The 25,744-nt window shown below is 41.8% G+C and overlaps 1 protein-coding gene across 1 annotated transcript in view; it reads left to right on the plus strand.

Annotated features, from left to right (window-relative positions):
* The window catches only part of TULP1 (TUB like protein 1), a 46,381-nt gene that overhangs the window by 6,623 nt on the left and 14,014 nt on the right, over positions 1-25,744 (plus strand). Inside the window, exons 5-12 of the mRNA XM_063299835.1 lie at positions 2,032-2,145; positions 2,898-3,032; positions 4,135-4,223; positions 10,379-10,549; positions 14,461-14,573; positions 20,506-20,614; positions 21,992-22,090; positions 23,249-23,420. Of these exons, the coding sequence (XP_063155905.1) occupies positions 2,032-2,145; positions 2,898-3,032; positions 4,135-4,223; positions 10,379-10,549; positions 14,461-14,573; positions 20,506-20,614; positions 21,992-22,090; positions 23,249-23,420 (1,002 nt within the window). The remainder of the gene's footprint in view (positions 1-2,031; positions 2,146-2,897; positions 3,033-4,134; positions 4,224-10,378; positions 10,550-14,460; positions 14,574-20,505; positions 20,615-21,991; positions 22,091-23,248; positions 23,421-25,744) is intronic.

The following is a 25,744-nucleotide window of genomic DNA, read 5'->3' on the forward strand; positions in this document are numbered from 1 at the left end:
CACAGGAAAGGGAAGGTATAAGTTTAATTACAAATGAAAGGCCTAAAATGTCAGAAAGTACCTATGTGGTTGTGAGTGTGCATGAAAGTAGGAATCAATAGACTGGAAATATTTGCACGTTACATTCCAGTGAATGATGACATTGAAAGAACCAAAGATGAGTTTTGTAGCAATTATGCAACATTCTGAAAGAATGTTATTTGGGGGTGGGGTGGGGGAACTTTATTCTGTTAGGTGACGTGAATGAGAGAGTACAGATAAAGTGATCAGATAATTCAGAGACTCAAGAATGAATGAGAATCATGTGGGTGGAATATCTGCTTAGAGGAAGGTCTGCCTGTTTAAAATATATGCATTTGTGGAAAAGGAAGGAATATAAATCTTAAAGTGTGATGGGTTAGATTGTTTATGATGAAAGATTGAGATAATGAAGGATACAAGAGTGATGACAGCTCTGGATGTGAGACAGACAATTTTTTGGCAGTGTCAGGAGAGGAACTTGTGAAGAATGAGCACAAAAGGAAAAAAGGATTGAAATAAACTAGAATGGAAGTTAAATGACTGCTGGAAGAAAAACTACAAATGCTGGATTAAAAAAAATTGGTAAATACCTTCATCTCCCAACAGATCAATGGAAAGTGGATATAAGAGGTTGTGAAAGCAGCTTGGAACAGAGTCACAATAACTATACTACACAGCGCCATAGAAGTGTGTGGAGTTATAGTGATGGGCAATACGAAAAAAGATGCTTGGTGGAATTATAAAGTGAAAGAACCTGTGGATGAGGAAAATGCCTATAACAGAATGATAGTTAAAAATGAGGACAAGAAGAAGGAACTATATTATATACCATGCATATAGAGAAGATAGTTGCAAAGAATGTACTAAAGAGATAAATAACAAAGTGCAGAGCCATTTTGATGGAAAAAAGATTGTTCCAGAAGTAGGTGAAAAGGATTAAACAAGAACTCTCCAACAGAGTGCATGACATAAAAAATAAAAGTGATAAAATGATTTGGGGATGAAACCGAAGTGAAGGAATGCTGAAAGAAATATTTTAGAGATGTATTGGGATGATAGTGAAATGTCTAAAGCAGTGTTTCTCAACCTTGGCCACTTTGAGATGTGTGGACTTCAACTCCCAGAATTCCCCAGCGGGCTGGCTGGGGAGTTCTGGGAGTTGAAGTCCACACGTCTCAAAGTGGCCAAGGTTGAGAAACACTGGTCTAAAGAGTGGAATTGAAACCAATAAATCTTTGGGGAAAAACGAAAGAAATACCTAAACACTGTGAGAACATTGAGAAATTATAAGACTGCAAATGTCCTGGTATAATTGGGGAAATGCTACATTGTAGAAGTGATTTGCTTATGAAGTGGCTGTGTGACTTGTTTGATGTGTTTGTGAAGACTGGATTTTGCTTGACAATTGGCTGTTGTTGTTTTGCTGTACAACGGTAGCAAGAGTGAATGTAACAGCTACAGGGGGACATCTCTCTCTCTCTCTCCCTCTCTCTCTCTCTCACTTCTTCAGATACCATATTCTCTCAATCAGTAATTTCAGGGCTCTGCAGCACTTCAAAAACCTGCAAATTCTGATTGATGTGAGATGATATGATAGCAAGGCTAAAAGAATGATCATGAATGTATCATGGCCAAGTATTCTACTCCTAAATCTCTTAATATTTGTTATGCATCTTTGATAGATACTAAGCCTAGACAAATCGTATAATGGTGTTTTTTTTAATCCATTCAATCGTGTCCGATTCCTGGACAAATCCCTGCAGTTTTCTTGGCAAGGTTTTTTCAAACTGGTTTGCCATTGCCTCCTTCCTAGGGCTGAGAGAGAATGACTGGCCCAAGGTCACTCAGCTGGCTTCATGCCTAAGGCAGGACTAGAACTCACAGTCTCCTGGTTTCTAGCCTGGTGCCTTAACCACTACAACAAAGTGGCTCTCATAATGGTATAGCATGATATATAAATCCAGGTCTCAGTTCATCCAATTCCTATTCTCATTCTTTCACCTTGGACAGGAAACAAAGCTGAAGCTGATGTCAAGGCAGGAACTACAAAGTCACAGAAAAAAGACTCAACCTCTGTGTTCCAAGTGAATGAAGATAACAAAGGCAAAAATGTCAAAAGCAAAGGTGAAAGGCTTTACATCTACTGCATATTTGCTCCATTGTCCCTGCAGGCCCATTGTCCATAAAATGTATCTCTCTGGTATAGTAATGTGGACCATTCAGGATACTGTCTAATGATAATGAGGCAGAGAAGGAATCATAATTGGATCTATGATTATGGGTGTGATTCTGCCTGCACATACTGTATATGTGAAAGAGAATCTGGAGGAAGGTAGTAGATGTGACTGCATTTTAAGTGTGTGTGAATAGAAGAAAGGGTTGGTGCATGTATGTGAATATGGAGGAGGATGGATGAGGAGGATACAGTGCCACATCTGTGTGTATCCCCTAAAAGGCCAGGTATAACTCCATTGGCTTCAGCCAAACCCAGTAGCTTGCAGTGTCTGGTGGATCATTGCATGCTGCCTTTAGTAGTGAACAGACTGCCCCCAACTGCCTTAGAAAGGTTCACTCATGCAATCCATGGAATACATTTGTTTCCTACCTTTGCTTGATTTAAGTGCATGAAAGGTTAAAAATTACCCTAGAACTACAAAGAAATAAGCAGAAGCAATTCATAAAATTCATCATTATGCCAGTTTTTGGGTCTTGCACAGTCTGAATCCAACATTAAGTGACATTCCTTTCCTTAAGTCACCTTTTCTGAGGATTCAGGGGAAACCTGGCAATATCTGTTAGGAGATCATGTATTATTAAAAAGAATACGATCTGACCAATTTCTCTCTGGATAAAAACTTCTCACTTAATAACTGTAGATCTAAAAACTAGCGAGACAGAAGATGGTTCCAGTTCCAATGCCAAGTCAACAAAATCGGAGAAAAAGAAGAGTGCAGTGGCAATGTTTCAGGCCGGAGGAGAAGGCCTCAAGGAGAAGAAAGCTAAGAAGAAAGGTGGGTCCAACATTTGCTGATAGAAACATGGGAAACATAGATATTCACTTATTCACACAGATATCACAGTCAGGATACTTGGTACTGATGTGCCACCACTGAGAGTTCTGGGTCATCATGCTCATATTCCTGCTGTTTTGAAAGATCCCCACTAGATGGTCAAGGACTTCTTGTTGCTTGCTGAGGCTAAGATCAATATGCATGCAAACCCTGTTACCTGGTCCATCACTGGTAGCTGGGAAAATGTAGCAGAAACAGAACTTTTTTTGAGGGGGTCCAACATTTCTGGAATGCCCTTCCTGCTTCCTCTTTTCCAACCTTTAGGACAGGGTACAAAAAGTACTGTACAGTCCAATTAAATCTCTCTTGTGGCCTCTAGAGCCTGCAAGATGGGTGAGGTACACAAAGTGAACACTTGTTTGCATTTTTGACGGGTCTGGGTTTTTTGAAAAGGGGAGAGTTTAAGTCTTAAAATTTGCAGGTGCTTATGATACCCTTCCAGTTCTTAAAGTTCTGGAACTACCGCTAAGATACAAATCCTGTTCTTCTCTCTACCAGCTTGAAGATGTAGGGGCTTGAACTCCCAGAATTCCCCAGCCAGCAAGGCTGGTTGGGGAATTCTGGGAGTTGAAGTCCAGACATCTTCAAGTTGCCAAGGTTGAGAAACATTGCTATAAAGTATGGTCCTTGAGCCAATGGAAATTGTATACCCTTGCTTTAAAATGATACTCAAGACATATTTATTCCAATCTCCATTTAGTTCATTATACTATACCATGTTTCTAACTAAGGTTTTATCTGGTATTTGTATTTATTATTTGTTTCCTGTTTGTTATAGACTATATAGACTATACGCTATAGACTTCAATATATTGCAGTATACTGTAATTCACTTGCTAAAGGTGCTTATCATTTAAAAAAACAGTCTGAAAAGCTATTACATAAAATAAAGCTTGCACCCCCAGATCAATGACAAAAATATTTGCTTTTCCACTATAGAAGAGTGGGAAAAAGAAGTCTTGACATTGCGGACAAAGGCTAATCCAGATGTTGCTATCAACTGTATAACCATCAGATGGTCACTAGATTCTTTTTTCTACAGCTCCCCTCAAAGCCACTGAAAATGGAAGTGAGGAAGAGGTAGCCCATAAGAATTCCAACAGGAAAGGAAAAGCCAAGAAATCCAAAAAGGTAACCGGTGAGGAATTCCTATGGGATGATGCCAAACTCCTTGGCATATTAAAGTTGAAAACAGTGGCAGATTCCTAGCCTCCACATTCACATTCCCAGCTTCCCTAGGTTATGCCTCCAACTTTTCTTCACATGGGATCAGAACAGACCATTCTGTTTTCACCCAGGATAGGGGATTGACTGTTCAGGCCAGTGGGCTTCCATTCCTGAGCTAAGAAGCCAATGATGAGTTTCCTAATTAAGAACGGGGAAATGTCCAGCGGTATTTATTTATTTAAATAAACTGATTGGCTATTAGACAAATATCTCCAGATAGGCTGCTATGACCAGGTTGTTTGCAAAACATGAAGATAAAATCACTCATCTACTTGGAGTTAGATGCCTTATGGGCAGGATCTAATGAGATGACTTGGCCGTTGTCTTGAAATATCATCTGGGATTTGCTCAAGTTTGTGGACTCTGAAAAATGTAACAGGGTTCTCTGCAATATGAATGCTCCTTGAGTTGGACTCATGGACCTCCACCAAGGGCTGGTTGGATTCAAGAGGTGGTTAATGCTTCTTGGGGGAGGGGGAGCCACCTTGAAGGAGGGCATGATTCACCCCTCATAAAGACGTCCTCTCCTGATCCAGCTGTATTGGATAACTTCCACCTAGTCTCCACCTTCCTTTTTTGGAGAAAGTTATTGGAAAAATGGTGGGGTATCAGTTGCCAAAAATCTTGAATGGATTGGATCATCTGGATCACTTTTAGTCTGGTTTCAGACCTAGCCATGGGACCCAAACTGCATTGGTCACTCTTGTGAATGACCTGAGGTGGGACCCAGAGAGAGGAAGGAACAGAGTGTAGCCCTCCTGATCCTGCTAGATCTTTCAGTGACATTCAGTACCAATGACTATGTGGTCCCCTTTTATGTGGTCAGGGATGGGAGGCACAATATTACAGTGCTTCTGCTTCTTCCTGAGTTGGTGGTTCCAGTTGATAGGGGTGAGGGATGATAGGTAGTGCTGTTGGAAATGCCTATGTGAGCTTCCTTACCATTTGGCTCATTTAATCATTCATTTAACAGTAATATAAAACTGCTGGGACAGGTAATACATTGTTTGAGGTGAGGTATCATCAATACGCAGATGATACTCAGCTACCCTGAACTCCAGGAAATGCTGTGGAGGTCCTGGTCTGGAGGCTGTCACAGACTGAATGGGATGAAATGGGCTCAGGTTGAATCCCAGCAGCACACAATAGTTTGTCTAGAAGCCATGTGGTTCCATGCTAGCTCCAAGTTTGGCTCTGGATTGGACCACACTCCTTCTGAAGAGAAGGTCTGTGATCTGGAGGTTCTGCTGGTCACTTAGCTTCTCCTAGAACAGCAGGTATAGGCCATGGCAAGAAGAGCTTTTTGCCCAACTTTGGGTGGTTCACCAGTTGTAACTTTACTTGCCGTAGGATGCCTTGGCAAATGTCACTTATGCCCTCTTCAACTGTGTTTGGATATTGTAATAGGCCCTGTTGTTGTTTATTCGTTTAGTCACTTCCGACTCTTCGTGACTTCATGGATCAGCCCACGCCAGAGCTTCCTGTCGGTCATCAACACCCCCAGCTCCCCCAGGGACAAGTCCGTCACCTCTAGAATATCATCCATCCATCTTGCCCTTGGTCGGCCCCTCTTCCTTTTGCCTTCCACTCTCCCTAGCATCAGCATCTTCTCCAGGGTGTCCTGTCTTCTCATTATGTGGCCAAAGTATTTCAGTTTTGCCTTTAATATCTTTCCCTCAAGTGAGCAGTCTGGCTTTATTTCCTGGAGGAAGGACTGGTTTGATCTTCTTGCAGTCCAAGGCACTCTCAGAATTTTCCTCCAACACCACAGTTCAAAAGCATCGATTTTCCTTCGCTCAGCCTTCCTTATTGTCCAGCTCTCGCAGCCATATGTTACTACAGGGAACACCATTGCTTTAACTATGCGGACCTTTGTTGTCAGTGTGATGTCTCTGCTCTTAACTATTTTATCGAGATTTGTCTTGCTCTTCTCCCAAGGATTAAGCGTCTTCTGATTTCCTGACTGCAGTCAGCATCTGCAGTAATCTTTGCACCTAGGAATACAAAGTCTTTCACTGCTTCTACATTTTCTCCCTCTATTTGCCAGTTATCAATCAAGCTGGTTGCCATAATCTTGGTTTTTTTGAGGTTTAGCTGCAAGCCAGCTTTTGCACTTTCTTCTTTCACCTTCATCATAAGGCTCCTCAGTTCCTCTTCACTTTCAGCCATCAAAGTGGTATCATCTGCATATCTGAGATTGTTAATGTTTCTTCCAGAGATTTTAACTCCAGCCTTGGATTCCTCAAGGCCAGCATGTCGCATGATGTGTTCTGCATACAAGTTGAATAGGTAGGGTGAGAGTATACAGCCCTGCCGTACTCCTTTCCCAATCTTAAACCAGTCTGTTGTTCCGTGGTCTGTTCTTACTGTTGCTACTTGGTCATTATACAGATTCTTCAGGAGGCATACAAGATGACTTGGTATCCCCATACCACTAAGAACTTGCCACAATTTGTTATGGTCCACACAGTCAAAGGCTTTAGAATAGTCAATAAAACAGAAATAGGCGTTTTTCTGAAACTCCCTGGCTTTTTCCATTATCCATCGGATATTGGCAATTTGGTCTCTAGTTCCTCTGCCTTTTCTAAACCCAGCTTGTACATCTGGCAATTCTCACTCCATGAACTGCTGAAGTCTACCTTGCAGGATCTTGAGCATTACCTTACTGGCATGTGAAATGAGTGCCACTGTTCGATAGTTTGAACATTCTTTAGTGTTTCCCTTTTTTGGTATGGGGATATAAGTTGATTTTTTCCAATCTGATGGCCATTCTTGTGTTTTCCAAATTTGCTGGCATATAGCATGCATTACCTTGACAGCATCATCTTGCAAGATTTTGAACAGTTCAGCTGGGATGCCGTCGTCTCCTGCTGCCTTGTTATTAGCAATGCTTCTTAAGGTCCACTCAACCTCACTCTTCAGGATGTCTGGCTCTAGCTCACTGACCACACCGTCACAGCTATCCCCGATATTGTTATCCTTCCTATACAGGTCTTCTGTATATTCTTGCCACCTTTTCTTGATCTCTTCTTCTTCTGTTAGGTCCTTGCCATCTTTGTTTTTGATCATACCCATTTTTGCCTGGAATTTACCTCCAGTGTTTCTAATTTTCTGGAAGAGGTCTCTCGTCCTTCCTATTCTATTGTCTTCTTCCACTTCCGCGCATTGCTTGTTTAAAAATAATTCCTTATCTCTTCTGGCTAACCTCTGGAATTTTGCATTTAATTGGGCATATCTCCCCCTATCACTGTTGCCTTTTGCTTTCCTTCTTTCTTGGGCTACTTCTAGTGTCTCAGCAGACAGCCATTTTGCCTTCTTGGTTTTCTCTTTCTTTGGGATGTATTTTGTTGCCGCCTCCTGAACAATGCTGCCAACTTCTGTCCAGAGTTCTTCCGGGACCCTATCTACTAAGTCCAGTCCCTTAAATCTATTCTTCACCTCCACTGCATATTCCTTAGGAATATTTGTGAGCTCATATCTAGCTGATCTGTGGGTCTTCCCTAATCACTTTAGTCTGATCCTAAATTGTGCAAGAAGAAGTTCGTGATCGGAACTACAGTCAGCTCCAGGCCTTGTTTTTACCAACTGTACAGATGTCCGCCACCTTTGGCTGCAAAGGATGTAATCAATCTGATTTCGGTGTTGTCCATCTGGTGAAGTCCATGTATAAAGCCGTCTCTTAGGTTGTTGGAAGAGAGTGTTTGTTATGCAGAGTGAATTGTCTTGGCAAAATTCTATCAGCCTATGTCCTGCTTCATTTTGTTCTCCCAGGCCATGCTTACCTGTAATTCCAGGTGTCATTTGACTGCCCACCTTAGCATTCCAGTTTCCTGTGATGAAAATAACATCTCTTTTATTGTTATTGTCCAGTAGGTGCTGCAGATCCTCATAGAACTGCTCTACTTCAGCTTCTTCAGCATCTGTGGTTGGGGCATATATTTGGATCACTGTGATGTTAGATGGCTTGCCCTGAATTCGAATTGAGATCATTCTGTCGTTTTTTGGGTTGTATCCAAGCACTGCTTTAGCCACTTTACTATTAATTATGAAGGCTACTCCATTTCTTCTGTGGTCCTCTTGTCCACAGTAGTAGATCTGGTGGTCATCTGATGTGAAGTGGCCCATTCCAGTCCATTTCAGTTCACTGACGCCCAGAATGTCTATCTTTAATCTTGACATCTCACCAATAACCACATCCAGTTTGCCCTGGCTCATAGATCTTACATTCCAGGTTCCAATGGTGTGTTGATCCTTAGAACATCGGATTCGCCGTTCACCACCAGCACCGTCGGCTGCTAGCCGTCCTTTCGGCTTTGAGCTAGCTGCGTCATCACATCTGGGGCTAGTTGAACTCATCCTCTGTTCCTCCCCAGTAGCATTTTGACCATCTTCCGACCTGGGGGTCTCATCTTCCGATGGTATACCGACATATCTCTGGTTGTACTGATCCATTTAGTTTTCACGGCAAGAATACTGGGGTGGGTTGCCATTACCTTCCCCAGGGATCGCATTTAGTCTGACCTCTCTGTCATGACCTTCCCGTCTTGGGTGGCCCTTCACGGTTTAGCTCATGGCATCATTGAGGTGCTCAAGCTCCAGCACCACGACAAGGTAACGATTCTTTGCTGAAGGTAATAGACTCTATTTGGGGCTAAATCTGAAGACTACTTGGAAACATCAGTTGGTACAGAAAGAGCAGATTTGCTGATGGGTGTCAGCGGGGGCCTACATCTATATTTCAGGCACTGCATCAACAGCCAATTTACTTCCAGATTTAATTCAAGGTGCTGGTTATTACTCAACTACTAGTTACTCATAGGAACATGTTACCCAACTAAAGTCTTCCCACCCTGTACATGTGAGCAGCGATGAAGAACCTCTTCCTGTAGGAGGCAAAGGGAATGGAGGTCCAGAAGCAAATTTTCTCGGTGGTGGCCTCAGCCTTCTGGAACAGCTTGCTGCCCAAGTCAGATCGGCAACCTCTCTGTTCAATTTCTGCAAGGTTGTCATAGCTGAGCTCTTCTGTCAAGACTTTGGGAAGTAAGGATAATTAGAGTGCTGCTGTCATTTTTATGTTGGGTTTAGCTGTTTGATTTTATTGATTATTTATGAATCAATTACAGGTAGTCCTCACTTACTGACTGCCTCGTTCAGTGACTGTGTGAAGTTATGACAGCGCTGAAAAAGTAGGTTTATGACTGGTCCTTGAAACTGCAGCTGTTGCAGCATCCCTGTGGTCACATTATCATGATTCGGGTGCTTTGCAACTGGCATGCATTTACAATGGTTGCAGCATCTCATGGTCATGTGATTGCCATTTGAGACCTTCACAGCCGGCTTCTGACAAGCAAAGTCAGTGGGAAAGCTGGCAGGAAATTGCAAGTCATGATCACATGATGTCTCGTTTCACAACCTGTGGTGATTTGCTTAATGACCACAGTGGAACTGACATCGTAAGCCTGGCATGGTCATGTGATGTTTCGCTTTACGATTGCATCACTTAGCGATAGAATTGCCAGTCCCAACTGCAGTTGGTAAGTGAGGACTACCTGTATACATGGATTTTATTTATTTATTTATTTATTTATTCATTTAATTAATTAATTTCTATAGCCGCCCATCTCAACAAGTGAATTTTGTTTCTTATGTATTGGAACCAGCCCTGATACTTTGTTACAATGATGTATAACTTTTTGAAATAAATGAATAGCTAAATAAGAGATTAATCCCAGCCTTTCTCTCCATTCCACTCTGCCCCACACTTATGCAACCCAGCACTTTGTCATCATCTGCCCTCAGGACTCCACACATCAGAGACAGCAGAGGGAACTTTTCAGGAACCAGCTTTTGGATATTGTGGGACCTACTATGTTAGGAAGAACAACCATGGACTAAAACCCAGATGGTTGGGAGGTGATACATAAAGTCTCATCACTGCAGTCTTCAGAACAAACAATGCTGGTCTTTTAGTGGCCATGCTGGAATGCTTAGGGTAAGAGATTTTGGGGAGGGGGGAAAACAAACCAACTTCCTCTCTCTTTCTTGGTGCTGGACTACAGAAAGAAGAAAAACCACCTTCTCCAGTCATTGAAGAGGACAATCTGGAGGATTTTGTGCTGCAGCCAGCTCCTCATGGAATGACCATCAAGTGTCGGCTCACTCGAGACAAAAAAGGGATGGATCGTGGACTCTACCCTACCTATTACCTTCATCTTGACAATGACAAAAAGGTATGTGACTAAAGGGAGCAGTCTTGCCATTGTGAGTATGTAAAGATTGCCTTGTATGTTTATATTTAATATATAATTCACACCCTCTGTCTATCAGGCACCAAGGGCAATGTACAATGAGAGTAGCGGAGTAAAGCCCATGCAACAAAAATAATCCAGGTGATAAAGTGTGAAAGGGCACTGAAATTACAGAGCAGCAAAACTGTGTAATATTAAGACCCTGATGGGACAGGATGGTCCTTACTTTAAAGCAACTGAAGGTGTCTGGCTTTTTTCTCTGTCTGTGGAGGGAGAGAACCTCAGTCAGGGTGCTGCTGTGAAACGCCCTGCCTTGAACGCACATCTGTCTTCTCTCTCTGGGACTTAGGCAGTGAGATAGATAGGAAGGCCTCTGATTCTGTCAGACATTGCAGAAGGGCTCATAAGAAAGAAGGCTGTCCTTTAGACATTACACTGTAGTGAAATCACATAGGGATGGATAAATGGGTTGCTAAATATATCTCCTCTGAGAGAGATCAAATGGCAGCCTGTTTTAATGGGCCAAACAAGAAATGGTGTAAACGGTGAGAATGTAATCAATGTGTGTAAATCGTAGGAAATGGAACATGAAGATTAATTTTTTTCCACAGTCGTAACAAAAAAAAAGAGAGAAAAAACCCTCTTAGGAGCAGCTGTTTTGCAGGTCAACAGAAATCTCCCTGGAAGAGCAAATTGGGAGCTTCTGTTGAAATGTGAATAGGAGATTCAAAGGGTATCTTTCTCTAGACACCCGTATAAAAGATATCTAGGACCTAACTTATGAAAAGAGAGTGTTCTAGGAACGTTGTAATAATGAATATACTAATGCAGGTTTCTCAAACTATGGGTGGGTTTGGCAAGCAACTTTCAGTGGCAAAATGAAAGACAGAAGTGACTTTTGCCAGTACCTGGCAAAGCAGGTTTATGAAGGTAAAGCAGAGAGCAAAGCCCTGAGTGAGTTTTGCCAGGGCTCCAGTTTTGCCTGGACAAGCTTGACTTGTGCAGTCGAACTGGAGCGCTGTCAAAACTTGCTCCTATTTTGCATGGGTAAGCCCACAGCAGGCAGTTGTGGTACTGCACACTTTGAAAATGTTAAATAAATTACATTATGTAATTAAATATTAAGGTAATTATTGAAATTCATTGGATATTTGATTCTTGTCCTACCTTAACCCCTATGAAATCATTTGTTTTATTCATGTGGGGGTTGCACAAATTAATTTATCATTCTAGGGGATTACAGTATCCCTAAACTGTCTGGCTGAGATTATCAATAATTGGATGTGGCAGCAGGTACTTCTGGGCAGTCACTGTGCAAAGATAATTCACTATAGATCTCAAAACTGTGAGTTCAAAGGGCATCTGAAGCAGCAAAGGGAGGGGAGACAAAAAAAGTGCTCAACTGTGCATTGAAGCATCATCCCTTTCTATATGTGTCAACCTCATATGTGGGTAGGAAGGGGTGGAGCTTTGATCAATGGTTTTGCCCACCAATTTGGTCCCTTTGGATCCTACTTTGTGGACATCCCTGGTTTGAAAAAGTGTGGGGAGGACTAAAGTCTTCATCTGCAAGCTTCCATGCTCAGCCATAGAATCCAGCAGATCAGTTAGGGATGATGCTAAGCATCAGGGAGGATGGGACACCAGCAACAAACCCAGCTGTTCCCTGCAGCCCGACTTTAACCAGAGTTGGTAGTGGTGGTAGTTGTTATTTATGACCACCCATTCCAAAAGATTCCTTGCCCCTCTTGGGTGATACATGCAGCCAGAGAGGGCACAACGGCATAAGTACAGGAGGTGATGAATGCATCTTTGGAGGAAAGGATGATGCAAACTGTCTTGAAGAAGATGGTGGTACACTCCCTTCCTTAAAAAGCAATCTCTTGACCCAGCAGGTATCCTAGACAATTTTAGGTCAGAAAGAGACTGGATGGAGTAAATCCAACCATTTCTTGGCAAGGTTGTTGAGAAGATGAGGATCCTGGGTGAGATGGATTAACTGGATCCCTTTCATTTTGGGTCAGGCCTGGATAGGGGACTGAAACTAAACTGGTCACTCTTGTAGATGACCTGATTTGGGGGGATTGTGATGGGGCACCTCTCCTTGTCTTGTAAGACCTCTCATCAGTGTTTGATTCCATTAATCATGGCATTCTTTGGGCTGTGTTAAGTTTGAGGATTGGAGGCAGTATTCTGCAATGATGCTGCTCCTTCATGAGCAGGCAGTTCCAGTTGGTACTGCTGGCGGAAGAGTGTTTGAGCTCCTGAGCATGCCAGTGTTGAATGCCCAAGGGTTTGGCCTCCTCCCTACATGAAGAAGATCATCCATCAGTTTGGAGGTCAGTATCATCCATCTGCTGATGATAGCTGGGTTTAAAGCTCTACCTCAGGCCAACCAAGTGATGTGGTGGAAGTCCTGACCCAGTGCCTGGAGACTGTGACAGACTAGTTGGGGTAAATCAGACTGAGATGAATCCCAACAAGAAGGACTTTCTATTAGCATAGAGACACTCTAGTTTCATGGGTCTTCTTTCAATTGCACTAGACAAGTTTGAACTTCCCTGAAAGAATTAATGTGTAATTTGGGGTTCTCCTGAGCTAATAGCTTCTGCTGTGATAGATGGTGGAAGCTGTGACTAGGACAGCATTTAACCAGTTTCAGTGGGTCCACTGGTTGTGCTTGTTCAAGAACTGGGTTGTTGAAGACATTGACATGCCCTTTTTATCTCTCAGTTAGACTATTATACCCGCCCTACATGGTCTCACCAGGATAGGATGCTGGACTATAAGATTCTGTATTATTATTACTTTAATCCATTCAGTCGTGTCCAATTCTCAGAGACTGCCTGGACAAGTCCCTGTAGTTTTCTTGGCAAGGTTTTTCAGAAGTGGTTTGCCACTGCTTCCTTCCTAGGGCTGAGAGAAAGTGACTGGCCCAAGGTCACCCAGCTGGCTTTCATGCCTAAGGCGGGACTAAAACTCATGGTCTCCAGCTTTCTAGCCCGTTGCCTTAAACACTAGACCAAACTGGCTCTCTTAGGTTCTGTATGATCTAGGTTTAGATCATTGTTCAAAACTTTAATCATAGTAATGAAATTGAAGGAAGAATAATAAATAAATATAATCTTATATTTAAAAAATCAGTAGCCTGATTTTTAAAAAATCTTTTTGTTTTATATTTATAATTAGATATAATTTGGATGTCTCTTTTTTTTCCCTTTGTTCCCCCTTCCTTCCCCTGTCCAGTAGTTTAGTGTGGGAATTCTGTCTCTCTCTCTCTCCCCCCAACTATTTCTATATATAATATTTAAGCATGTAATAATAATGTATATATTATATACTTACGTTATATGTAAATGTTTGTGTGTGTTTGTAACTAATGTTCTCCAAGAAATGTTATTTGTAATGTTTTTAAAGTTTCATATATCATTTAAAAAAAAAAGAGGATGCTGGGGATGCCCATGCCCACAGAGATAAGGGCACTGGGAGGAGAATGATATGCTCAGTGACACCCTGGTGATAATCTGGGAGAGCTGCTTTCCCCTGGAGGTCAGGAAAGCCCCACCCTTTTTTTTTAGGAAACTGGCAAAGACAGTTCTCCTCCAAAAGGCATTGGGTGAGGGAGGTTTTAATTGAGGATAACCATGGGTATTATTTTAAAGTTGGATTGATTTTTTAATAGATTTTAATGCATATATTTTGTAAGAAATATAGAATTGAACAAGTAGGTGGTATACAAATAATTGTAATAAATAAAAAATGATCTGGAGATTGGAAACCTCTCAAGGATACTGTGGATGTTAGATTGTGTTATGGTCAGAGAGTTGGCAAATTAAGATGCTTTGATTTCCCACATCCGTGCTATACTTTTCTTATCTCCTCCTTTCACCTAGGTCTTCTTGCTGGCTGGTCGAAAACGAAAAAAGAGCAAGACCTCAAACTACTTGCTTTCCACTGATCCTACTGACTTGAGCCGAGATGGGGACAACTTCATTGGCAAGCTGAGGTTAGGGTTATTTTATCAAAGTGATTTTGAAACACCTAAGGTATTCTGCAAGGAACAATTCCAACATACTGTATTTTGCTGTAAATGCAGTTTGGCAGATGAAAACAATACACCTTGGATATCTGAGAAGTACAACAGATTATGAAAAATGTGTACAATCTGTGGTACTTTAACAGTGTTCTGGTAATTTTTTCCTTTACTTAGTCTTTTGGAAAGCATGCAACAGTTAGCATATACACTCTTAAGCTATTCTTGTGAGAGCAAAACATCACACCCATCTTTCTTTCTTCTTTTGATCTACTGCCTCCTAACTGTTGTTGTTTATTTGTTCAGTTGCTTCTGACTCTTCGTGACTTCATGGACCAGCCCACGCCAGAGATTCCTGTCAGTCGTCAACACTCCCAGCTCCCCCAGGGACGAGTCTGTCACCTCTAGAATATCATCTATCCATCTTGCCCTTGGTCGGCCCCTCTTCCTTTTGCCTTCCACTCTCCCTAGCATCAGCACCTTCTCCCGGGTGTCCTGTCTTCTCATTATGTGGCCAAAGTATTTCCGTTTGGCCTTTAATATCTTTCCCTCAAGTGAGCAGTCTGGCTTTATTTCCTGGAGCATGGACTGGTTTGATCTTCTTGCAGTCCAAGGCACTCTCAGAATTTTCCTCCAACACCACAGTTCCAAAGCATCGATCTTCCTTCTCTCAGTCTTCCTTATGGTCCAGCTCTTGCAGCCATATGTTACTATGGGGAACACCATTGCTTTAACTATGCGGACCTTTGTTGTCAGTATGATGTCTCTGCTCTTGACTATTTTACTGAGATTTGTCATTGCTCTTCTCCCAAGGATTAAACATCTTCTGATTTCCTGACTGCAGTCAGCATCTGCAGTAATGTTCGCACCTAGAAATACAAAGTCTTTCACTAACTCTATGTTTTCTTCCTCTATTTGCCAGTTATCAATCAAACTGGTTGCCATAATCTTGGTTTTTTTTGAGGTTTAGCTGCAAGCCAGCTTTTGCACTTTCTTCTTTCACCTTCATCCTAAGGTTCCTCAGTTCCTCTTCGCTTTCAGCCATCTAAGTGGTATCATCTGCATATCTGAGATTGTTAATGTTTCTTCCAGCAATTTTAACCCCAGCCTTGGATTCCTCAAGCCCACCATGTCGCATGATGTGTTCTGCATACAAGTTGAATAGGTAGGGTGAGAGTATACAGCCCTGCCGTACTCCTTTCCCAATCTTAAACCAGTCCGTTGTGCCGTGGTCTGTCCTTACTGTTGCTACCTGGTCGTTATACAGATTCTTCAGGAGGCAGACAAGATGACTTGGTATCCCCATACCACTAAGAACTTGCCACAATTTGTTGTGGTCCACACAGTCAAAGGCTTTAGAATAGTCAATAAAACAGAAATAGAAGTTTTTCTGAAACTCCCTGACTTTTTCCATTATCCATCGGATATTGGCAATTTGGTCCCTAGTTCCTCTGCCTTTTCTAAACCCAGCTTGTACATCTGGCAATTCTCACTCCATGAATTGCTGAAGTCTACCTTGCAGGATATTGAGCATTACCTTACTGGCATGCGAAATGAGTGCCACTGTTCGATAGTTTGAACATTCTTTAGTGTTTCCCTTTTTTGGTATGGGGATATAAGTTGATTTTTTCCAATCTGATGGCCATTCTTGTGTTTTCCAAATTTGCTGGCATATAGCATGCATTACCCTGACAGCATCATCTGGCAAGATTTTGAACAGTTCAGCTGGGATGCCGTCGTCTCCTGCTGCCTTGTTATTAGCAATGCTTCTTAAGGCCCATTCAACCTCACTCTTCAGGATGTCTGGCTCTAGCTCACTGACCACACCATCAAAGCTATCCCCGATATTGTTATCCTTCCTATACAGGTCTTCCATATATTCTTGCCACCTTTTCTTGATCTCTTCTTCTTCTGTTAGGTCCTCGCCATCTTTGTTTTTGATCATACCCATTTTTGCCTGGAATTTACCTCCGATGTTCCTAATTTTCTGGAAGAGGTCTCTTGTCCTTCCTATTCTATTGTCTTCTTCCACTTCTGCACATTGCTTGTTTAAAAATAATTCCTTGTCTCTTCTGGCTAACCTCTGGAATTTTGCATTTAATTGGGCATATCTCCCCCTATCGCTATTGCCTTTTGCTTTCCTTCTTTCTTCGGCTACTTCTAGTGTCTCAGCAGACAGCCATTTTGTCTTCTTGGTTTTCTCTTTCTTTGGGATGTATTTTGTTGCCGCCTCCTGAACTATGTTGCAAACTTCTGTCCATAGTTCTTCCAGGACCCTATCTACTAAGTCCAGTCCCTTTAATCGATTCTTCACCTCCACAGCATATTCCTTAGGAATATTAGTGAGCTCATATCTAGCTGATCTGTGGGTCTTCCCTAATCTCTTTAGTCTGATCCTAAATTGTGCAATAAGAAGTTCATGATCTGAACTACAGTCAGCTCCAGGTCTTGTTTTTATCGACTGTATAGATGTCCGCCACCTTTGGCTGCAAACGATGTAGTCAATCCGATTTCGGTGTTGTCCATCTGGTGAAGTCCATGTATAAAGCCGTCTCTTAGGTTGTTGGAAGAGAGTGTTTGTTATGCAGAGTGAGTTGTCTTGGCAAAATTCTATCAGCCTATGTCCTGCTTTGTTTTGTTCTCCCAGGCCATGCTTACCTGTAATTCCAGGTGTCATTTGACTGCCCACCTTAGCATTCTAGTCTCCTGTGACGAAAATAACATCTCTTTTAGACGTGTTGTCCAGTAGGTGCTGCAGATCCTCATAGAACTGATCTACTTCAGCTTCTTCAGCATCTGTGGTTGGGGCATATATCTGGATCACTGTGATGTTAGATGGCTTGCCCTGAATTCAAATTGAGGTCATTCTATCATTTTTTGGATTGTATCTAAGCACTTCTTTAGCCACTTTACTATTAATTATGAAGGCTACTCCATTTCTTCTGTGGTCCTCTGGTCCGCAGTAGTAGATCTGGTGGTCATTTGATGTGAAGTGGCCCATTCCAGTCCATTTCAGTTCACTGATGCCCAGAATGTCTATCTTTAACCTTGACATCTCACCAATAACCACATCCAATTTGCCCTGGCTCATAGATCTTACATTCCAGGTTCCAGTGGTGTGTTGATCCTTAGAACATCGGATTCGCCGTTCACCACCAGCACCGTCGGCCGCTAGCCGTCCTTTCGGCTTTGAGCTAGCTGCGTCATCACATCTGGGACTAGTTGAACTCATCCTCTGTTCCTCCCCAGTAGCATTTTGACCATCTTCCGACCTGGGAGTCTCATCTTCCGATGGTATACTGACATATCTCTGTTGTACTGATCCATTTAGTTTTCATGGCAGGAATACTGGGGTGGGTTGCCATTACCTTCCCCAGGGATCGCATTTAGTCTGACCTCTCTGTCATGACCTTCACGGTTGAGCTCATGGCATCACTGAGGTGCTCAAGCTCCAGCACCACGACAAGGTAACGATCCTTTGCTGAAGCTTTCTTTCTTAATATCTGCAATAGAAGTAGCATTCACAATATCTCATTGGCAAGTCAATTGAAGGACAATTTAGAATACTTATGTATGGCCAATTTGTTACAAAAGCTCCCCACACTCCCGGGCAAACAGTCTTGCACTCTGGATCTAAGGATTTAAATTGGCAGATATACTGTATGCTGCCTGTACTATTAAAAAATCTTTCTGTGCACCACAGTGGTGGGATGCACCAATTAAAGCCTTTATTTACTGATGCAGCAGTTCTTAGGACAGATAATCAAGCAGATTAAGAATGTAAATTAGAGTGACCTGAGCCAACTAGAAACAAATCTATGCTACAAACCAGGTCATATCACAGTTTTTTGCTGGAACAAAGCAACAAATGCCACCCAGCCAATCACTCGTTTGAGGCAGAAAACTTCACAAGCAATATTTCGTCTTCATCACAGACGTTGTAATTGCAATCATAATCATTGTATTGCCCTTTCACACCATCTTAAGTTAACTGCCTGATGTTATCTTCAACTTTACTAACCTATTATAGTTTTGATAAACAATCCAAGAAGTTTGATAAATGTTATCCTTCTAGAACTGTCTTTTGGAGAGGGAATACTGAGGATTTCTAACACTTTTCAACAGCTCTGAAAAAAACTACAGTTCCCAGGATGCTCTTTGGGAAGCAGTAGTTCACCCTTCTCTGGTCTGGTGCCCTCCAGATGTGTTGCGATTCCAGTGTTGAGTTTTCCCATGCAACACAGCAATGGCCTCAGGCTATAGAAGACTGTCTGATGTTGTAGAAGTGATATTAGTTCATAACGAATCTTGCAGGTTCAATATGTAAATATTAATGATTTTTATCTATGATTTGTGACATTATTTATTTAATACAATTTATTTTAAACAAAACTGAAAATCTGATTTGGTAAATGCTTCCTTAGGGACCCATTATTTTTAAGCACAGACATATCTCATTAATAAATATCTTCATTAATAATACTATAAATTGAAATTCAGTTCCAATGCAGTTCTAACTCAGATTGTCTTCCTACTTCTTCAGCTTTTATGACCAGACAAGGATCTATTAAAACCAGCTGATTCTTGGGTACAATGCAGATTACAGGCATATGGCCCCAGTCTGGATTGGGAAATCATGGGGGGCAAAGGATTAAAGCCTCTTTACCATCTACTCTAGTGTTCTCATTCAGATTGCCTTCCTCTATTTCCAGTATTTAATTAACTGGATTTAAGTCCTAGAGACCTCCATTTAAGTCCTTGGGCTTATTTTCATGTTCCTCTAAATTATGGCAAGAACATACCCAGGTAACCATTTCTGTATGACATGTCTTCATGTCGATTGTTCTTGTCTCTTCCTCAGCCCACAGCTGAGGCAGCTTAAAGTCAGACTCAGCTATTGGCCTCACACCCCCTCTCCTCCGGCTGCTGGACACTGCTCTATATGGCCATCGTGGCTTGGGCTGCAAGAGCAACAAAACAAAAGGCTTCTGGAGAGTGATCTGATTGCACAAGATGGTTAGTCAGCCAGCTTGACAGGTGGCTAAGCCTGCTGTTCAAAGTACTTGCTATACTTGCCCCACCCCACCCCACCCCACCCCACCTCACATTAAAGACAGAATTGGTGGCTGTTTTTTCCACTGGCAGGTGACATTTATTGGGAGGAGAAAGAGAGCCAGGAAACTCTCCCATCATTTTCTTTCACTTATCCCACCAACAACTTATCTTGAGAGCACCACTCACCAGCCTTGCCACTGAAGCAGAAGAGGGCTTGGCCATTGAGGCCACCCGTTTTATATGGCATACTTTCCTGTCAGCAAAAGAACTGATAGATTTTGTTTTAACATGGTTGTTTGGCTGTGGCCATTTACAACCTTATCTGAAGGGCTGAAGGGTAAACACCAGACTTTTGTCATGCAGAGCTTGGCCTTACCACTGAGTTACAGCCATCTTTTTTTTTTTTAAAGCATGGCCCCTCTTCCTCTTGGGCAGAGATTTGTCTCAGTTCTGAACTCAGGATCTCTTACACCCAACCTGTTAATCAAGCCAGTGCGTAAACTAACAAACCAGACACATCTTGCTATCCAATCTGTTACAGAGATTGTCCCTGGGGACAGAAATGAAACAGTGGTTGGGCCGGTTTTAGCCAGGCAAAGGGAAAGGCACGCATGTCACAATTTCATAGGCCTGGAGTTTAGAAATACAGCAGATGCCCTGATTGAGTGGCCTTTCCATTCCCTTCTTCTTCTATCCCACTGTGAAAACCTAATATGTTTGTTACAGCTACTTCAGTATATAATGTAGCACGACCTTTCAAAGAAAGTATCGTTGTTCAGAATGAAGAGTGGTGGTGTGCAATTTCTACCCTTTTTTGTCCTAGTGGCCTGATTTCTGTCTTTTGTTTTAGATCCAATTTAATGGGTACTCGATTCTCAGTGTTTGACAATGGTGTCAATCCGGACAGAGCAAATGCTGACTGGTCCAATGTACGCCAGGAGCTTGCAGCTGTTGTTTATGTAAGGAACCATTCTGTGAACTACTTCCCCCTTAAACTTCTATTTAGTAGGCAGCCACTAGACTAATCCATATCAAGATTGTGGGTTACTAATCTGTACCAAGGAATGTCAAGAACATTCCATTCACTGCAGAAGTCATCCCTGACAGCTATATAGCTTGATTCATGTGTCAATAAAAGTATGCTCCAATATAAAGAAAAGAAAGAATGCCTGTTCCATGTGTTATGGCTGGGAATAATCTAATTCAGAGTTTCTCAACCAGGGTTCTGTAGAACCTTAGGGTTCTGAGAGAGGTCACTAGGGGTTCCTTGGGAGATCACGATTTATTTAAAAATTTATTTCAAATTTGGGCAACTTCACATTAAAGAGGTAAGTTTCTTTATTTTTAGTTTAAGAACACTGTTAATGCATATATACAGACCTACACATGAAACGAATATAATAATTTTGTGGCCTCTATTTGAGCCTGAATGTGCAGGAGTTCCCCGAGGCCCGAAGAATATTTCAAGGGTTCCTCCAGGGTCAAAAAGTTGAGAAAGGCTGCTCTAATTTGTAGCGGGATTCATTTTTTTCTTCCTAAAGGAATTGTCATATGTAAAGAAATAATGTAATTTAATCTAGATTGTCAGGGCATGTATTATGTTTATTAAATCTTATATCTGCATATGTCTTGAGCCACCCTTCTAGATCCTAGTCCAGTTAACTATGCCATATTGCCACTTTATTATAGTTTAATGGTCTCTATCAACCTAATAGTTTAACACAGACTTTTACTAACATTTCTCCAGTGCTTTGAGACAGCCAGAAATCAATGTAGGTTCCTAGGTCCCCTGATCAGAAGAGGTGGGTGCCAGATGACCCACAGAAATACATCTGTCCTATAACACTGCCTGTGTCTCTGCAAAACAGAGACTGAGCTTCACACCATGCCACTTAAAGAACAGTTGTTGCTCTTTTTCAGCCATAGCAGTGAATTGCCACAATCATCTCTTCTGGGGCACTGAGGGAGCCAGATTTCAACCACAACAGTGACCTTGCTGCCCCATCAGCATCCCCTAGTGGGGGAGGCAGCAACTGCCCAGTGGCAGGGAGTGGGGAGAAGCAGCACAGCAGGCTGGGGAAGAGAAGGAAGCAGATTGGCAGGGCAGGTGTGACATATTCCATTCCCTAATTCCTTTTTCTTTTCTTTCATATATGTGTTGGAAGGCTAAATGTATTCAGTACTGCATTTTGGAACTACTGAGACACAAATGCAATATAAGGTTTGGGACTAGCAGAAAGGTGGCTTTAAACAGTTAAGAATCAGCTGAAGTTGATCATGTTTTGAGGATACATGGTGGTAACTCAGTTATGAAAGTTTTGGTATTTCTGTTTCAGGAGACAAATGTATTAGGTTTCAAAGGACCTCGAAAAATGACAGTGGTCATTCCTGGAATGAATTCTGATAATGAAAGGGTGCCAATCCGTCCCCGAAATGTAAGTTACACATAAACCTTCATACAAGGCTCCATTACTTCTGCAGGTTTGTAGACTTCATATTGCCATCTCTCTGATGCTCTACCTATGCTGATTACTAAAAAAAAAAAAAAGATAAAAAGATAAAATGCCCAGATGTACAGAGAGAGATTTAGTCATTTAGTGTCCTTCATCTTTACCATGAAATTCTGTGTCAGCAAAAATATCAAATGTAGAACTTCCTTTTAGAACAGGAGACACAGTGGGGTTTTCAAGGTTTTGTATTTTGTACAAAAACAAGGCTTTGTTTTTTGAACAAGACTGTTTTTGAGCAATCTTCCTGAACTTGGCACCCTCCAGGTCTGTTGAACTGTAATCTTCACTATGGTTGGGAAGTGTTCGAAGCTGTAGACCAACACATGTGGAGACTACCAAGTTGCAGAAAATTGCTCTGCAACTAAGGAGCTCAACCAACAAGTAATATAAATGGTAAAGAGTTTCCATTGACAAAACAAGACTGAGTGGGTCAAAGGCTATATAAGCATTTGCTATGTCATCCAGTTTGATATGAAGATGTATCTTCAGATCCCTGCTTGGCCACCTCCTTCCAATGAAAAATCTCATATACAGTTTTAAAATAAAATGATTATATCAAACTCCTCAGAGGAAGAATGGAATATATAATTCCTTCTTCAAAGAATTCACAGCAGAAAATATTGATTCTAAAATTTGAGGAAATATTCAAATCTTTCCTAACCTGGTGACCTCCACCTGGGTTGGCACTCCATCTTCCAAAATTCCTAGTCAATATTCTGGCACCAGGTTGTCAGAAGCTAAGCTAAGGATTGCAAGCTTTGATATATAATTATCTGTGAATATTGTCCTTTACAAGCTCCCTTGAACTCCACTCATGAAATGTGAAGGAACAAGTATGTGCATATTTAGTTTCTTAGTATATTAATATCAATAGTTTCACTGTGCAAGCACTTTTAAGAGGATCACGGCTAAGATGTTACTGTAATAATGTTCAGAAATATTAGAGGACTTCTTGTTATATACACCCTGAGAATCAGTTGTATGTTCATGCATTATTTCTTCGTGCAAATATAAGCAAATAAACATTGAAGAAGGCATGCTTTTGAATTACTTGTGATAATGCTTTTTCTCACATCTTCCTAGGATAATGATGGGTTACTCATGAGATGGCAGAATAAGATAATGGACAACTTAATTGAGCTGCATAACAAAGCCCCTGTGTGGAATGATGAAACTCAGTCCTATGTGCTGAATTTCCATGGAAGAGTTACTCATGCCTCAGTTAAGAACTTCCAGATTGTGCACAGTAATGACCGTAAGTCTTGTGGGGTTGTAGATTTTTTTTTAAATGTCTCTACATTAATGATGACTGAGAAGCTATTGCTGCTCTTAGTTAGATCCATGGCTATGGTAAGGGCGTCTTTGTAAATACAGACTCAGAGAAGGCGTTGTGCATTGGCCATTCAAAAAGGAAGTAGGCAAGAAGACCAACATGAAGTCCTGGACTTGCATGCTACTCCTGGAACGGCCCATTGAATTGTGTTATCTCCAGTGGCTGCTTGTATGATTGACAAGGCACCAAAAGTTTCAAACTACCTTCCCAGCAAATTAAATTCCTGGGCTGGGAACTTACCGTCAGATCTACAAATTTTAAAAAAGAGCTCCACTTTGCATTTTTTCATTTGCATTTCTTCCCTCTTCTTCCCTGGATACAAATTATCTAATGCAGCATTTCTCAGCTATCCAGACAGTATGGATGGGAGGTTTGGTCTAATGCTGGTGTACTGCTTGTAACAGTCTCCCTTCCATCTAATAGGGACATTGGCAGGACCAGCATGACTAATTTGGTGGAGACGGTCAGCTTCCTCAGTGTTCAAGGGAGTCATATTAGATCAAAGGTTTGGCCAGGCAGTTGCAGGTTTTCACTTTTATTTATTTATTTATTTATTTATATTTATTTATTTATTTTCCAAATTTCTATCACTGCCCATCTCTCCCGAAAAGGGGACTCTGGGTGGTTGTTTTGTACAAACAACTAGGGAGCAGGGCAGTGCCAGATTTAGACATAAGCTAAACAAGGTACAGCTTAGGGCCTCACAATGTCAGGGCCTCATAACATTTCAGATTTTTTTTTTTTGCTTTTAGAATTTACATTTAAGTATTGTTTCCAGGGTGTACTATATTATAATCTATGAGAGAGATCAAGCTGGCCAAATGATAACTATGTAATCAGTAAATGCATTCATTTGAAAATAATTTGTATTTTTCACTTTAAATACCTTGCCATTAAATAATTAAAAGGCATATATATGTTTTCAATTTTTTTGTGGCAAACCAAGGTCCTGTTTTAGTATGCACCTTAGTGAGACCTTTTGGTGTAACTTTACAACAAGGGGCCTCCAAGCTTTATAAAGCTTAGGGCCTCAACAAGTCTAAATCAGACACTGGAGCAGGAAGAGGGTTTCTGCATGGCTGCTTTTCCCCCATAAGGATGTGTCCCCCTTTCCTGTCACTTGACAGGACCAAATTAGATGTGGTGCAAGATAGATATGGTGTGTGTGTATGTGAAGTCAGCTTTAACTCCTGGTGACTGCCTGAGTTAGTCTCTGCAGTTTTTCTTGGTGAGGTTTTTCAGAAGTGGTTTGCCATTGCCTCCTTCCTAGGGCTGAGAGAGAGTGACTGGCCCAAGGTCACCCAGCTGGCTTTGTGCCCAAGGTGGGGCTAAAACTCATAGTCGCCCAGTTTCTAGCCTGATGCCTTAACCACTACACCAAACTGGCTCTCACGGTTAATTAACATATATAATTTAAAATATTTAAACTGATGCTATGGAAACAGGATTGAAATTAAGACTGGCCTATGAGAAGGATGCATTTATCACTCTCCACTTTCCCCAGCATGGTCCCAAGGAAAATTCCACTCCAGTTAGTCTCAGGAGATGTTATGTATATGAAACCAGTTTTCTGAGAACATTTATTTATTTTTATTTATTTATCAAATTTGTCACTGCCCATCAACTCCCACCAGAGTGACTCTGGGTGGTTTACAACAATAATCAATATGTCGTGCGCTGCCTACCTCTGAATAACGTTCAGACGCTGGTTTGCAAAGCAGGTTCTGGTTTATTTCAGGGTAGGTACAACGTTGGTAGAAAAAAGCTGAGAGTGACAGGAGCGCGCCGGTGCGGGGTTTAAATACCCCGCGCCGGTCAGCGCCCCCTCGCTCACGGTCACGTCACCCCCCTTTGTCCCATGCGTTGCCCTGCCATTGGTTGAGGGCTTCCAGGATCGCCCATCCTCAGGTTTCCATTCTTCTGCTGATTGCTTTCAGCTGGGCGATCCCCGTTGTATTGCCGCTGATGGCTTGGGTGGCTCCGTGATTCGTTTAGCTATTGTTTGTTAGCCGTTAGTCGTTGTGGGTTGATGGCTACTTAACTTGTGCCCCTTCACTTATTTCCTTGTCATTGTCATGAGTGCCATTGCGCTGATGACTTTAGCTCAACGGCACTTATGACATACTGCCCCCTTTTCGAATAGTGTTCTCCCCCGGTTTTCTTGGTTTTCCCCGTGGAGCTGTCAAAACGCCACATTTTTTTTTTTTTTTTTTTTTTCAAAGTTCCCGCCGGAGTAGTTGTCGCCC

The sequence above is a fragment of the Candoia aspera genome, chromosome 3 (assembly GCF_035149785.1).
Source record: "Candoia aspera isolate rCanAsp1 chromosome 3, rCanAsp1.hap2, whole genome shotgun sequence".
Taxonomy (NCBI): Eukaryota; Metazoa; Chordata; class Lepidosauria; order Squamata; family Boidae; genus Candoia; species Candoia aspera.